The sequence below is a fragment of the Onychostoma macrolepis genome, chromosome 15, assembly GCF_012432095.1.
Source record: "Onychostoma macrolepis isolate SWU-2019 chromosome 15, ASM1243209v1, whole genome shotgun sequence".
In the NCBI taxonomy this organism is placed as follows: domain Eukaryota; kingdom Metazoa; phylum Chordata; class Actinopteri; order Cypriniformes; family Cyprinidae; genus Onychostoma; species Onychostoma macrolepis.
Window position 1 is genome coordinate 5,234,782 of NC_081169.1, and position 16,551 is coordinate 5,251,332.

The 16,551-nt window shown below is 36.4% G+C and overlaps 1 protein-coding gene across 1 annotated transcript; it reads right to left on the reverse strand.

Annotated features, from left to right (window-relative positions):
• Positions 1-12,849: 12,849 nt before the first annotated feature.
• Positions 12,850-13,794, reverse strand: or64a1 (odorant receptor, family 64, subfamily A, member 1). Its single transcript, XM_058745383.1, has one exon. The coding sequence runs from the start codon at positions 13,792-13,794 to the stop codon at positions 12,850-12,852; it is 945 nt and encodes a 314-aa protein (XP_058601366.1).
• Between the last annotated feature and the right edge of the window lie 2,757 nt (positions 13,795-16,551).

The window sequence follows — 16,551 nt, forward strand, 5'->3', positions numbered from 1 at the left end:
CTAATTCAAATGTTTCTTTCAAATGGCTCACAAAGATATTAAACACACTGAGCACATATTATACAGTGTGCTTTATTAAAAATAATATGACCTTCACATCTTACTATTTGAGTTTTTATTAGAGTAACCTCTTTAAGTTTTAAATTTTGCAATATAATACAATGGTAATAAAGGTAGGTTAATTTTTCTAGACTAGAGTCAAGAGTGAAATTTTAACAAGTAACCTCTATTGCCTGGACAAGGTTTTTGTACTTTCTATCATATACTGTTCCTTCCAGCCAATGAGGCTTACATACAATTAACCCAAAATTCACTTTTGTAGATTTAAATGTCTTTAATCTATTTCTAATGCCTCTGTGCGTAGATTGTGAGTATTTGCAGTACATGTGTTGTCAGAATGATAAAGATGTTTTTGTAATTTGCTGGTGCTTTTTCTGTTTTTGTTTGTTTTCTTAAGTTGCAGCGTGTTGAGCTCTCTCGGCCACCTTAGATTTATTATTTACCAATTCACACTCTACCAGCAAATGCCAACAAACGGCATCAGTCACATTCATCAGGTTTTGTCTGATCAGTTTGTAACCCCTGTTGGTGTTTGTCAGTGCTTGTTTTCACAGACTGAACATGTTCAGTCAGCATTTCTTTGGGTTTTGGAATGTCTGAGAAGTGACATATTGAACTCGGTCAGCTGTTGGTGTTGTTGTGTGTCTGTCAGTGTGGAGTGAACTGGCCTTTCGCTATAATATTCTAAATTAAAATGTTGGCTTAATTGGCTAAAAATTTATTTGGCCTTCATAACTATCACGTGGATATTTGTATTTACATCATGTATTTGAAGGGAATAGATAGTCATCTTAATTTACTCCTGATTTGTATAAAAAAACTGCTTAATAACTATATTACTTGTATTTACTTATTCGTTTATTTAGAGTATTTGCTACAGGTGTCTTGAATATTTAGGTCAAGCAGCATTCATTGGTATGGTAGCAAATACAAATATTTTTAGTGCACCAACAAATGATGTAAATCAAAACATGTAATTAACATGTTTTGACTTGTTTTCACTCCTGATATGGTCCCTTGACCATTTCAGGAAAGCATCTTGACCATCACATCTCCCAGTGGGCTAAGATAAATGTACCTTCAGGTTTAATTAGCTATTATAAGCACAATCGAGTCCCTCTGGTCATAAGGTCAAAATACCAGTCCCAGTGAGGTTTATGACTGATGATTTACATGGATAATATTGCATCATTATATAGATTAAGACACTGACACAGACATGGGAACCACTGAGTATAATGTAATGTAATGTAATGTAATGTAATATTATTTATTTATTTATTTTATTTAGCAGTTTTCTTTAAATGAAAATTATTGTTTAATTATTTAATATATATATATATATATATATATATATATATATATATATATATATATATATATATATTTAGAGGACAAGTAATACTATAGACCATTATACTATAGATCCACTATTGTCGCGAATCCCGCCCGTGGTCTTCCGTCTGCTTGCCATCAGAGGTCGCCTTCCTATTATAGCCTACCTAGTGATAGCTATATTACGGAGTCATACCATCTTTTTCTAAGTCTAGTCAGTCCTGCTTATTACCTGTTTAAACCGTGTCTTGATTCTAGCCTGGTTTACTTCGTCTAGTCTGTTCTCTGCCTGCCTGTCCTGGACTTTAACCTGACTCGGATTACTCCTTCGTCTCGCCCCGCTCGGATACTGTTCGCCCCTCGTCTGGACTATAGCCTGTTAGCTGGATTACTACTTCGTCATGCCCTCCAGGAAAGACTGTGCCATACCTGTTGTTGCTGTCGACCCATGTCTGTTTGACCATGTCGTTGATTTAAGCTTTGCAAATGGATCCACACATCTCATGACTCTGTCACTTTGTAACAGAATACTCAGCCACACGAGGATCCAGTGGCTTTTCTACAGGACACTGGCCAGGTATGGACACAGCAGGACTGCTATTAGCTCTCGAGCAGGACACACGATCGCTCGAGAGCTATATTCAAGATAATTTAGAAATCGCTAATTATTCTGATTTGCCTGACTGCATGCTGATAGATTTCTTTTGTGAGGGCATTAATCAGCCGCTCAAATCTCGACTAATCTGCGAGGGTCCTCGTTCATCTCTTAGTCATTTTATGGATTATGCTTTGTTGACTATCGTTTCAGCATTCACTGTATGTTTTACAGAGGAAAGTGACACCAAGTCCACTCTTGTAATGGCGGCCACGGAGTGTGCTCACAAAATGGTGGCAACAACAAAATACTATAGTGATACTAATGTTGTTTCTGATCCTAAACATGTCGCGGTTTTATTTCAGACTCCATTCATGCCGCGGCTGCCGCATCAGAGCCTGTGTATGTCTCGGCTGATCTTCCAGAGCCCCGCCATGTCTCGTCTGATTTTCCTGAGTCAAGCCAAGTCACAGCTGATTTTCCTGAGTCGCTTCGGCTCCTTGCATGGTGGTGGCACCCAGCAATGCACCCTCAGCCTGTCATGTCACGGTCAAAGGAACCGTTGATGAACTCTCCCGTTTCCAGATGTTACTGCTGTAGAAACTCCAGAGGTGGCGGCATCCACTGCAGAACTTGCAGAGGTGTCAGTGGTATCCACTTATCAGATCTCTGCCTTTCCTGTCACGGCTACGGAGGCTGCTTATGAACTTCTTTCCTGCTCTGAACCGGCCGAGGAGGCCCTCTCTGAACTCTCGTCCTGTCCTGAACCGGCCATGGAGGCCCTCAATGAACTTCCGTCTGGTCATGTCACCGATTATGAACTCTTAGCGCAGTCTGTCACAACGAAAGAGGCCAACTTAGAATTCCCAACCATTCCTGTAACTACTCCAGAGACAGTATATGAACTTTATTTTTGCCCCGATTCAGCTGAGGAGTTTCCTTTGGAACTCTCAGCCCAGCCTGTTACAACCGAGGCCTTAAATGTACCTTTTCCTTGCCCCGTTAAACCTGTCATGGCCATAGGGGCCTTTAACAAACCTTTCGTCTGCCCTGCTAGCCCTGTCATGAGCAAAGAGGCCACTAATGATCTGTCTGTCAATCTTTTGCCTAACAAGGCTCTTGAGTGTGAACTATCTGTCTATTCTGTCCCAGTTAATGAGTCCAACTATGAATTGTCTTCTGGTCCAGTTTTCCCCAATGACTCAGAACCGTTTATTTGTACAGTCCAGCCAAAACATATGATTTTGAGTTGCCTGTTTGTTCACTCTCTGTCTATGCACCCAGTCCTAAACCACATGTCTTGCCAATGGCAGATAGTGATCCTAGTGAGGAATTGTCTGTCTGTTCGTTGTTCCAAAGCGTGTCTAGTTCAGAACCATCTGTCTCACCAGTTGCAGTCTGTAAGTCAAGTTGTACATTGTCAACCAATCTAGTTTCAGTCGATGACCTTGAGTTAATTTCTAGCGATTATCGCCGATTTGATTTCACAGATAATATTTAAACTAAACTGAGCTAGACAATGACGTCTCTGAATTCAATAATGAAATGCCTTTAACTGAAAATTGAAAATTGAGTGTTTAATCTTATCATTATACATTACTGACACTCTATCCTCTAATTTGATACTGTTAAGTGCTTTGACACAATCTGTATTGTTAAAAGTGCTATATAAATAAAGGTGACTTGACTTGACTTGAGTGTAAACTGTCTGCCTGTCCTGTTCTACCTAGGGTATCTGATTTTGAATCATCTACGCCGGTTTGTTGAAGCAGTTACGCTGGTTTCACATCGCACGCTTAAGCAGAGCGTAGGCGGAGCTGTAGCAGCGCGTAGGAAGAGCGTTTGCTGTGCACATCCATTGTCCTTTCACTCCGGTAGCATTTGCAGCGCACGGCTGAACAGCGTCTTCTGTACAGAATGGGTAAATTCACATCTAATTTCAAATACAACTGGTCTTGATTTATTATTAGATTAGTTTATATTACTGTATTTGTTTTATTTACACCATTTATGTTTATCTTTGTTAATGTGCAGTACGTATTGTAGATAGAAGAAAGGCAACTGCACTGTATTTGTTACTGCTGAGATTATGAAAAAGGATACGACGTAGATTTTGGGTGCTCCCAGTCAACCAGCGGAGGAGAGACTATGGTGCATATTACCATCTTTTGGCTGAACTGCAACTCGACAGTGACCGCCACCTAAAATGCTTCAGGATGAGTGCAGAGCAGATGAATCGCATTCTTTCCCTGATTGCAGCCAACTTAACAAGTCAAACAATACATTATAGGAGGTCCACAGAACCCATGCTATGACTTGCTGTTACACTGAGGTAAGATCAACATGTTTGTAACAAATGGCAGTGTGAATATTAATGTACTCTTATGTATTATATAGATTGCTATGTTTGTATTATATTTTTACATTTTAATGTAAAAGTTTTTTGGACTAGTATGAAACTTTAATTAAAGACATTACACTCAGGTGAATAATTTAAACAAAATATTTATTACGGAAAATGCTGAAACATCACAACAGAGGTATGAAATGTTTTTATTCCACTTGTAAGATTATACAAGCTTTACAATGAAAATAATGTTAATAACTGTAGGGTTTAATATGTAAATAATTTTAATTTAGCTCAAAGGGAATCATTTATGATTTTATAGTGAATTTGAACATAATCACTGTTTTGCAGCTGATCACCGAGTCGGCCAGCGAATCACTGAACGAGCCGTATAACATTAATTCTTCACTGGATATTAAAATCCAAAATATAGTGAAAACACTATTAATAAGCACAGTAACAAGATCAGCAGATTAAGACATTAACTTGTAAGCACAAAACACAAGATACTTCTCTTTTCAATATAAATAAGACTTTATTTATATAAAGCTAAGACATAAAATAATCTAACACATGAACACACGCATTCACACGTTGCAGAAAGAGAGAAAGGATGAGTTTATAGAATGACAATGTGAAATCCTAAGTTTATAGCAATATTGTCACGTCTGGACGGAGAGACAAACACTGGGTAAGTAGTAACACTCTTCTTTATTAATGTCCAACAGAAAGAGAACTTCCACAAGGGGTTCAAAACGTCGATATAACATAGGCACTACAAACTGAGGAATAATTAATCTTAACTTGACCCTTCTTTCAGGCACGTTCTGGCAGGAGATGTGAGGCAGCGGATACAAGCAATCCGGGAGGTAGGTAGCGGTGTGAGACTGGCTTGCAACCTCAAGACCAACCAACGATTGAGTGAGGTGAGTGTCCTGATATAGTGTGCAGGTAAGTGGCATCAGGTGGTGATTAGTAATCTGGTGATTGTGAGCGGGTGTAAGTGGTTGGTATGGATGATGCGATGGGTGGATCTGTGACAAATATGTGCTATTGCATAGATCTGAACAACCATCAATCACTTAATTAACCCTCGCATTGAGTTTCTCAATGAGGCTAACATTTATATTAAATGCACCAGCTCAGTTAGACCTGGAGGTTACTTGCTTGCGTTGCCTTTGTGTTACAGGGATTCCCTTCTGTCGTCTTCGTTGCAGGAAAGGGGTTTTCCCCGAGCTGGTGATTGGCTGGAAGTTCAGTAGTCTTTGAAGTGATGTCTTGGGGAGCCAATGGTTGGGCGTTGGCTGAGGATGGTTTTGGAGTCAGTTGCTGGTTCAAGTTTGAAGCGGGTGCAGTCGGAGCTGGACTTTGCGGCAAACTTAACTTTTGAACACGAGACTCAACGGAAAGAAAAGAAACTAAAGTAAAATAATAAAATGAGTAACGAGACTAGGTGGTTTTTCTTCTTATCGTGGTGTTAAGTAGCAACTGGCCTTTAGGCCAGAGCACGCTCAAAGAGCACTAAAAAGCAGCGTCAAAACGCGGTGGCGAGAAGACAGGAGAGAGAAGGACGAGAAGAAGGGAAGATTTGATGGTGTCCTGAGTTTTTAAACTCGACTTTTGGACACATCCCATCTGGTGTCTTGACCAATTAGATAGGCTATTATCTTAGCTAGGGTTGTTCCTTCCATCAAAAATCAGCATGTTATCAGTCACATGGTCCGAATTTTACACACTCTTGCAAAGTATACTTTTGGATGTGATTTCTATAACCAGAATATGATACATTTGACAAAGAATCAATTGGAAGAAACGTTTCAAGCTAGAATTGTCAAACTCATACATACCAAACACGACTAACCCTTAAAGTCATTCAATAGTTATTAGAAAGACATACATAATAAATGTTTAAAACATGATAGTCTAATGTGTGGGTTACATACATAATATAGTGTTATGCCTAGAAATGTCCTTTTAGGATGATTTTATATGCATATGAAAAGAATGTTCGGTGAAGACCAGAGAGAGGTTAAAAGGTCTCCTAAAGAATTTCAGTCTGAGGAAGCTCGTGATTTCCAGCGTGGAACGCATGTGATGGCCATCTCTTTGACCATCAGTCTTGATTACTTGTCCCAAATTTGACGATCTCCTTCCGGCATTGTACTTATCAATAAGTATTCTTTTGTCTTGTTGCGAGCTGTTCTGTGAAAGAGGCTTGTTGGTTAGGCTGTCTTCAGACGGTTGGAGCTAGGAATCTGATTTATGACGTCCTGTTTTCTTGGGGCCTCTCTGGAATTTCAGCTCCTCATGTTTCCATGTTCTGATCGAATCTTAAATTTGTCTGACTCGTTCTGATCCTACATAACAATACAACAACAAAAAACAATATCACAAGTAATACAATTATTTAAAACTGTAGTTTAAACCAATGAACTATTTACATTTTTTTTTTTTTTTACACAATTGTAAATAAAACAAGGTAATACTAAATACTACAATTGTTGGTAAGCACTGGCAGAATGTTTTTCTGACATTCTGAATGTTGTGGGGTGTGGTGTCACTTGGCGGGGGTGGTGGCTTTGTTGTCCTTCATGGTAGGTGGGTGTGGGGTGGTAAGGCTGAAATCTTATACGTACTCGTATAAATGCACAAATGCAATGACTGGAGATTTTCCATTAATAATAGGTTTCATTTTCGATTTGTTTCTCAGCAAAGCTTACAGTATGCCTTCAGAACACTTGTAATATATAATGAGTTGCCTGGGACAATTTTATGTTTGTAAAAAGATTGGAAAGGTTTACAATTTATTACATTTTTGGATAATGTCTTCATTGGTAATCTCAAAAAATAAGGTAGCCAAATTTGGCTTTAGAACAGTAATAAATAAATAAACTATAAACTAGAGCGAGCAAGCAAAATAAGGGTTATAAACACTTGGAATATGGAATGAGTTGCATGGTATAGTTTTATGTTTGTAAAAAGATTGAACATTTTTACAATTGATTAAATGGACAAGTGCACGCATTTTTCTTTTCTTTCTTTCTTTCTTTATTTTTTGATAATGTCTTCCTTTTGTGATCCGAAAAAAAAAAAGGTAGCCTAATTTGGCTTTAGAACAGCAGCAAGTTGACTAATTACTGGTTGTGGAGGGATAAATAAACTAAAAACTAGAGCGAGCGAGCAAAATAGGGGTTAAGCATAAAAGTGCACATAGTTATTGTATGGGGGCCCCATACCTGGAATTTGCTTAGGTCCCCCAAATCGCTAAGTCCGCCCCTGAATAGATTAATATATTTACAACAAAACACAAGTGTACTTGGACATTATAGTCAAGATATAATGTAATGATCATTGAAATTTAATTATGCTACAATGAATACAAAATGTTTATCAGTTACACTTAATAAAAAAATGTCAATATAAGTAAATACAAAGACAATTATAAAGAAAACAATACGTACTAACTTTCTAGGCTGCAAATATGGCAACATATTCGTCCTTTCATTCCCTTATGCTGCCACCAGCTGAACCACTGGGCATCTACTTTTGCTTTTTCTTTCTGACAAAATTAACATATTCCATCTTCTTGCATTCGTTCACTGTAAAAATATATATACATATATTTATTCATACACAGTAAAACCTCCAGTGTTAAATCAACACTCCCAGTGTATATATAATCCACACTCAGAGTGTTAAAAGAGTCACACTGAAGCAGTGTTAAAGTTAATGAGATAATTAGTTTAGTAATTGAGTAATCAGGCGTTGATGGTTAGACTTCAATAAATAAACCACCAGCATTTAGCGATTTTCATAATTGATTTCATTCAGAGCATACAGTTAAAAAAATAATAATTCTGCAATGCATACTGGGTACTAGCATAGTACAAAACTCATCCATGGCTCCCAGCATGCATTGCTGCATGATTTTTATTTATTTACTTATTTTTTTAAAGATCACCATTGTTGAGGTTCACAAGCTGATTCTTGATGTCTGTGTGAGTCTAATTACTTTTATAGAGAAAAACTTTTTGTGGACAAACTGTTTGGAAAGTCCTTTAGAGTAACTGACTGTCACAGAACCACTGGCTCTTAGAATCACTTTTACTATAGTCAATGCATTCTTTTAACCAGAGATTAGACATACAATGAGTCTATGTTCACTCTTAATGAAATCAGTTCACTAACAGATGACTGTCATTATAAACATATAACAAACCAAATACTGATCATTTTCTCTGGGCTTTTGAGTTATAACAAATATGTTCAAGGAACACATGGTCACAACAGCCAGAGAAAAAGACAGGGGCAAAAAAAACAAGTAACACAGAAGCCAAGAGTCAAGAGCCCAACTAAAGCAGACACTGATCTCTAACATGGTTACTTCAAATTAAACAAAAAATCAACATCTAAGCTTTAGTTAATTCTCAATAAGATCTTCTGTAGATGTCTGACAGAAATAAAGTCAGTCTGGTTAATAAGTGGAGCTGGTGATGCTGTTTGTGGGGTTGTTTAATCAGATCTTGAGATTTAATGTATTTTATTTCAGGTGATTTCATCTAAGGCTATGGCTGAAGTCAGTTGTAGTAGTTCTTGTGTTTCTCTTTTCTTCAGTGTTTCTTTTTTTTTAACAGCAGGTGTTCATCACTAATGCTCAGTCAGCACTTAATTAATCACTTAATTACTTAACTGCAAGTTTTAAAACTTACATGGTTTAAGCCAAGGGGAATTGGTTTACTCAAACGGTTTGAGTTACCCTAACTTATTGGGTTTTACAGTGTAGCTGGGTGTTAATTTACAGGATGACATGTGAATGACAGTCTAGTGATAGTTCTGTAAATCCTTGAGAAAATAAATAAAGTGTGAATGTGTTGTCCCAAGGTCAGGGGGTAACATTTGTAGATAAAATAAAGAAGAAATTTGATGGTCATAGTGAAGACTTCAGAAATCTATGGTGTAGTCCTACAGACTACAAGAGAAAGCCATTTGTAACTCACGTTAACTTCCCAGTTATGCTAGTCAGGCCTGACAGGGTGGTGTGGTCATAGGCAGGACTTTTGCTGGTTCCCTTTGTGTCACTGTTTGCTTTTTATGGCTCCATGCAAGCAAATGTTACCTGTACCACAAAAGACTGCTTTATAAATAATCTTCCTGACTTATCTCAGTTCCTCAGCATATCCAATAGCTCAGAACAACTTGATGATGTAACAGGAACTATGGACTCTCTCTTTTCTAGCACTTTAGATACGGTTGCTCCTTCACGCTTAAGGAAGATTAAGGATAAGAGTCCAACACCGTGGTATAATGAGCACACTCGCACCCTAAAGAGAGCAGCCCGGAAAATGGAGCGCAGCTGGAGGAAAACTAAACTACAGGTATTATGTTTAGCTTGGCGGGAAAGTACCCTATCCTACAGAAAAGCATTACAAACTGCTAGATCTGACTACTTTTCGTCTCTTCTAGAAGAAAACAAACATAACCCTCGGTATTTATTCAATACAGTGACTAAATTAACGAAAAATAAAGCATCAACAGGTGTTGGCATTTCCCAAGATCACAGTAGTAATGACTTTATGAACTACTTTACTTCCAAGATCGATACTATCAGAGATAAAATTGTATCCTTGCAGCCGTGAGCTACAGTATTGCATCAGATAGCGCACTATAGATCCCCTGAGGAACAATTCCATTCATTCTCTACTGTAGGAGAGGAAGAATTGTATAAACTTGTTAAATCATCTAAACCAACAACATGTATGTCAGACCCTATCCCATCTAAACTACTAAAAGAGCTGCTTCCAGAAGTCATAGATCCTCTTTTGGATATTATTAATTCATCATTGTCATTAGGATATGTCCCCAAAACCTTCAAATTGGCTGTTATTAAGCCTCTCATTAAAAAAACACAACTTGACCCCAAAGATCTAGTTAATTACAGACCGATCTTAAATTTCCCTTTTCTGTCAAAGATACTAGAAAAGGTAGTATCCTCACAATTATATTCCTTCTTAGAGAAAAAATGATATCTGTGAGGAATTCCAGTCAGGATTTAGATCATATCATAGTACTGAGACTGCTCTCATTAGAGTTACAAATGACCTGCTTCTATCATTTGATCGTGGTTGTACCTCTTTATTAGTTCTACTGGATCTTAGCGCTGCGTTCGACACTATCGACCACAACATTCTTTTGAATAGACTAGAAAACTTTGTTGGCATTAGTGGAAGTGCCTTAGCATGGTTCAAATCGTACTTATCTGACCGCCATCAGTTCATAGCAGTGAATGAAGAGGTATCATATCGATCACAAGGGCAGTATGGAGTACCTCAAGGCTCAGTATTAGGGCCGTTACTTTTCACGCTTTACATGTTACCCTTGGGAGATATTATCAGGAGACATGGTGTTAGCTTTCACTGTTATGCTGATGATACTCAGCTCTATATTTTTTCGCGGCCTGGTGAAACACACCAAATTGAGAAACTAACGGAATGCATAGTCGATATAAAAAAACTGGATGACGAGTAATTTTTTACTGCTAAATTCTGAAAAAACAGAGGTGTTAATTATCGGACCTAAAAACCCCACATGTAATAACCTAGAACATTATCTAACACTTGATGGCTGCTCTGTCAATTCTTCTTCATCAATCAGGAACCTAGGTGTGCTGTTTGGTAGCAATCTTTCATTTGAAAGGCATGTTTCTAGCATCTGTAAAACTGCGTATTTTTCATCTCAAAAACATATCTAAATTGCGACCTATGCTCTCAACGTCAAATGCAGAAATGTTAATTCATGCGTTTATGACCTCAAGGTTAGACTATTGTAATGCTTTATTGGGTGGTTGTTGTGCACGCTTGATCAACAAACTACAGATGGTCCAAAATGCAGCAGCTAGAGTCCTTACTAGAACCAGGGAGTATGACCACATTAGCCCGGTTCTGTCAACACTGCACTGGCTCCCTATCAAATATCGGATGGATTTTAAAATCTTGTTAATTACTTATAAAGCCCTGAATGGCTTCGCTCCTCAGTACTTGAGCGAGCTCTTATCACACTATAGTCCTCCGCGTCCACTGCGTTCTCAAAACTCTGGCCGTTTGATAATACCTAGAATATCAATATCGACTGTGGGCGGCAGATCCTTTTCCTATTTAGCACCCAAACTCTGGAACAATCTACCTAACACTGTTCGGGAGGCAGACACACTATGTCAGTTTAAATCTAGATTAAAGACCCATCTCTTTAGCCTGGCTTACACATAACACACTAATACGCTTCTATTATTCAAATCTTTTAAAGGATTGTTAGGCTGCATTAATTAGATCAACCGGAACCGGGAACACTCCCCATAACACACGATGTACTTGTTACATCGTAAGTAGAATGGCATCTACGCTAATATTGGTCTGTTTCTTTCCTATTCTGTTTCTCAGTCCGTATCCGAACAGATGGTGGATCGGCACCAAGAGATTATGTCTACAGCCCTGATCGTCAGCGGAGACCAGGACACCCAGATGAGCCCCAAAGACATATCCCCAGCGAAGACCTCGATTAAAATACAATAAAACTAAAAATATAACAAAATAACTAAAAATATAATAAAATACCTAACTACATAATACTATTTATTATTTTTAGAAATTGCAACAAAATAAAAAATAGAAATATAAACTTTTGAACTGCGGGTTTCGTCTGGCCAGAGGAGAACTGGCCCCCCGACTGAGCCTGGTTTCTCCCAAGGTTTTTTCTCTCCATTCTGTCACAGAGGGAGTTTTGGTTCCTTGCCGCTGTCGCCTCTGGATTGCTCAGTTGGGGAAACTTAATTTTCTAGCGATTTATCGCCGATTTGATTGCACAGATACTATTTAAACTAAACTGAGCTAGACAATGACATCTCTGAATTCAATAATGAAATGCCTTTAACTGAAAATTGAGTGTTTAATCTTATCATTATACATTACTGACACTCTATCTTCCAACTTGATACTGTTAAGTGCTTTGACACAATCTGTATTGTTAATAGCGCTATATAAATAAAGGTTTTACTAAATTTACTAATCCTGCATTTCCACGTTTACAATGCATAAAGACAGAATATTAAAATTAGAATATTTTTAGGGTTTTTAACTATACATTTGTTATATAGTTTAAATATTAAACTTTTAAATTGGTGACATATAACACAAGGTCATTTGTGCATATTGTTACAACTGTACTTATAGCAAAAAATAAATAAAGAAAATAAGATGAAGAAAAGAAAGAAAGTATTAAACACAGTAAAGTACTATATGCATTTAGTATTTATAATAAGTATTTTATTGAATATTAGAGTTGAAATTGTTACAGAACATCAAGGAAATAATAAATTTTATGAAGACATCAGAAGTATGGTGTGTGTGCCTCATTGTTTAGGAATAAATAAATAATTTCAGAAAATGAAGTTTTATGATAAACAACACTGTAAAACCAGTAAGTAGCTTTTTAAAATAATCGTATGTTATATTTTAAGTACTTATTCTGGAAAATGGCCAACTTTTGAGCGCTGAAACAAGCATGCAATGTTTTTGCGAATTTCCGGCAAATTTAAGCCGTAAATAAGGGGATTCAAAACAGGAGGGATAACCAGAAATTCCACTGAAAAAATGATAGCCACAATCTTAAATTTGTCTGAATCATACCGACTTAAAGCAATATCACAAAATGAAGCTATAGAGTAGTTAACAAAGCTTATAATGTGAGGAAGACATGTTTGTAATGCTTTGCCCCTAAATTCTTTGGAGCTTTTTTGACAAATTATCAAAATTCTGGCATAAGTATAGAAGATGAAGAAGGCAGGGAGAAAAACTGTTGTTGTTGTGACAAAAAATCCAATTATGTTGTTATTCAAAGTGGAAGTCCCACAAGACAGTCGAACCACAGACCAGTTGGAACAGTACAGTCGTGGTATGTCAGTCCCACACAAAGGCAACCTGGCTGAGTAGAAAATAACCAGACCCATAGAAAACACTGCATAAAGTGATGCTAGTGCCATGTACAGTGCTGTAACTTTTGAGGTCATAATTTTATGATATTTTAAAGGATTGCATATGGCAACATATCTGTCATATGCCATCAGAGTTAATATGGTATATTCAGACATTGCATAAGTATAAATCGTAAAAATCTGAACAAAACACGCTGGCCTAGAAATCGTATTTGTATCAAAAAGGAGATCAACCATTAGCCTAGGGAAGAAACCAGCTGAGCCACAGAGATCATTGACAGACAAACAAGATATCAGTATGTACATTGGCTCATGAAGAGATCTCTCTTTAAAGACCACAAACAAAATGATGGCATTAAATAATATAATTGCTAAATAAACTATAAGTGTCAATATTAGGATAAGATATCTCAAGTGAACAAAATCCTTGAACAAAGTGAAATAAAAATAGGAAGGCATGGTTCCATTTTCCATTTGGTGATCAAAAAAGTGAAAGTGCCACTCAAAATAAATATCTGGATTCAGTTTTTGTCTGTTATTTGAAGAGTAAAGCATCCAAGTAGTTGTTGATATCCCTTGTTCAGTCTAAAATTTCTTTATTTGCTCCAGCTCATTTTTAAAGTAACAATCACGGTGAAGAGAACTGATTGTTGATGTTGATCTGAGGCAACTGCTCAATTTGCTGTAAGCAGATTATATAACAAGAGCTGACATCATCTGGGTCTTTACAAACTATACACATGAGAATTGGCCACATTCATTTTTGCTGTTCATTAAGTTCATCAACTACAATTAAAACTTATCCTTTACAGGACGGCTGTTGGTTTTTATTTGATAACATTGGTTTGGGGTAAGCACAACCATGAATAATGAATAATGAAAGAGCAATAAATTATGTAAGTAGAGAGGAAAATGTGACACAATATGTCAGACTGAATGTATCTATATGTATATGTACATGTATATGTACAGTATGTATATATTGACAAAAGATATGATATGAACAACATATCACTCAGCAATAGAACCCAAAATAAGCATAATTCGATGGAAGAAAAATAAATGTAATGAAACCAGGTTCAGCACTGCCTTTGTAATCTTGACTGAATTGCTATACAACTTTTATAATGGCTGTTGATGTTTATTAAATATTATTATTTAATAAATGTTATTTTATATAAAAATTATTACTATTTAATAATAGTATTTTGGTACTTTCACTTTCCTCAGTGGATATTGAAACTAATATTTTATTGTGAATATGAAATTAAGCTGAAGAATGAATGCTGTATCATATGCAGGTAATCAGTCCATCTCTCTCTCGTAATACTCTACTGTAGTGATTGGAGAAACAAAGCTTTTTGAAAGAGTTTTTTAAAACAGTTATGATGTAACAAAGCAATTACGTCAGTTAGGAACATGTGATTTGAAACAATATATTCTTAAAGGTTTCAAAGTTTCATGAAGCAGTGCTTTGAAAGCAGCCATAACTATTCTACATATTATAATAAGCTTTCAATGAAGCAACTCATACCCCTTTTCAACCAGCATGAAGCAGGTGCTAGTTCAGAGCCAGTGCTATTGCCAGTTCAGAGTTGGTTCGAATGGTGAGCCTTCTACGAACCAGTTTGCATTTCCACTGGCTAGAAAGCCACTACAGAGCCAGGTCTTATGTCACTTAATACATCATCAGTGTGCCTTCATTACTAGTTATAAAGTGAGGTTTTCGATTTGAATTTTTGGTGGAAGAAAATCGTTCTGCAAGGGGTTTAAAGATACTCTGTGGTTATTTCCTATTTATTTACTGTTATTATTATTATTATTAAATACATTGAAGGGTACAAGAAAGCATATTTCATCTACACAAACAAATTAGATGGAACATTGCAAATATTATATTTTTCATATGTTTGTGGTGCTTAGCTTCAGTTAGGCAGTAGGTGGTGCAATTGTGCTAAAACAACATGCCCTTGAAAATAAGACACCTCTTTTTTGAAGGAAGGTCAATTTTGTTGTTGATAACCAGCTTTCTCATTTGCAGAAAATAACATTGACAGCTTCCATGTTTTGATGAGTGAATTGTGTTTCCTGACATAAAATAGTAGCCCATATGTGAGGAAGCTCATTGTGCTTTTTATTTTCAACACATCCTCATCAAACAAAAGCCCAATTTACAAATTCTGATTATGCATGCCAGACCCTGTTTTAATAAAATGCTAGCATGCTCAGCCAGTTCTCAGATTCTCAGTGTTAACTAACCATTAACCATTAAACCATTTGCTGCTTCTTAATAATTAGTAAGCTGTTACGTTTAGTTATGAGTAGGATTTAGACATCTAAAATATGGGGCCACTTGCATAAACTTAACCTCTATGTTAAGAAAGTGTCTTAGGTATGAGTTTGACCAACTAGCAATTAGACAAAGGGTAATCATTCTTATTTTTTGATTCAGATAAGACTAATCTTAAATAAAAAAAATAAATAAATAAATAAATAGACAGATAGATAGATAGATAGATAGATAGATAGACAGATAGATAGATAGACAGATAGATAGACAGATATATGACAAACTTGTAAGACTAGTCTAAACCTTTTATGCAACAGACCCATGGTCATGCAGAATAAAGCATTAATATGTGCTTTATAAGTACTATTGAACAGCCAATATGCTAGTAATATGCATACTAAAAAAAATAAAATAAAAAAATAAATAAAAACCTACACTGTTAAACAATTTTGTGTGAAATTCCAGCATATTCCATTTCAAAGTGGGACTTGTCTTGTATCTAACTGCCCTCTCAGAAATTGCTTGCAAACAAACAGCATCAGACTGTGTTTCTACAGTGCATATGTACTATGAAGAGATACATGCAAAAAAGCATGAATAGATCGTGCTGTGGAGTTTTAGAATTAGAATAGTTAGACTAAATTAAAGTCAGGCAATTTGTTTATTTCATATTCTAGCTTGTCATCTTTTTCACAGATGTTTTCATGTCACACATCTGACATGACTAGATCAGAAATTTGAATATGAACACACAAGATCGAAGATCCCAAACAAATTCTAATCAGTAATCTCCATTATGGTGACCTCAAAACAATTACAGTAGTAAACAACTAAATTTCTCACAGTTGCATAATTAAAGACAGCTTAATAATGTGAATTCACAGTAAAACAATAGCAGTAAATTACTGTGGATGTTGCAGTGATATTGTAAAATAATATTA

Coding starts and splice junctions, on each gene's coding strand:
- or64a1 (XM_058745383.1), bottom strand. CDS start 13,794: ATGGAAAATGGAACCATGCCTTCCTATTTTTATTTCACTTTGTTCAAG.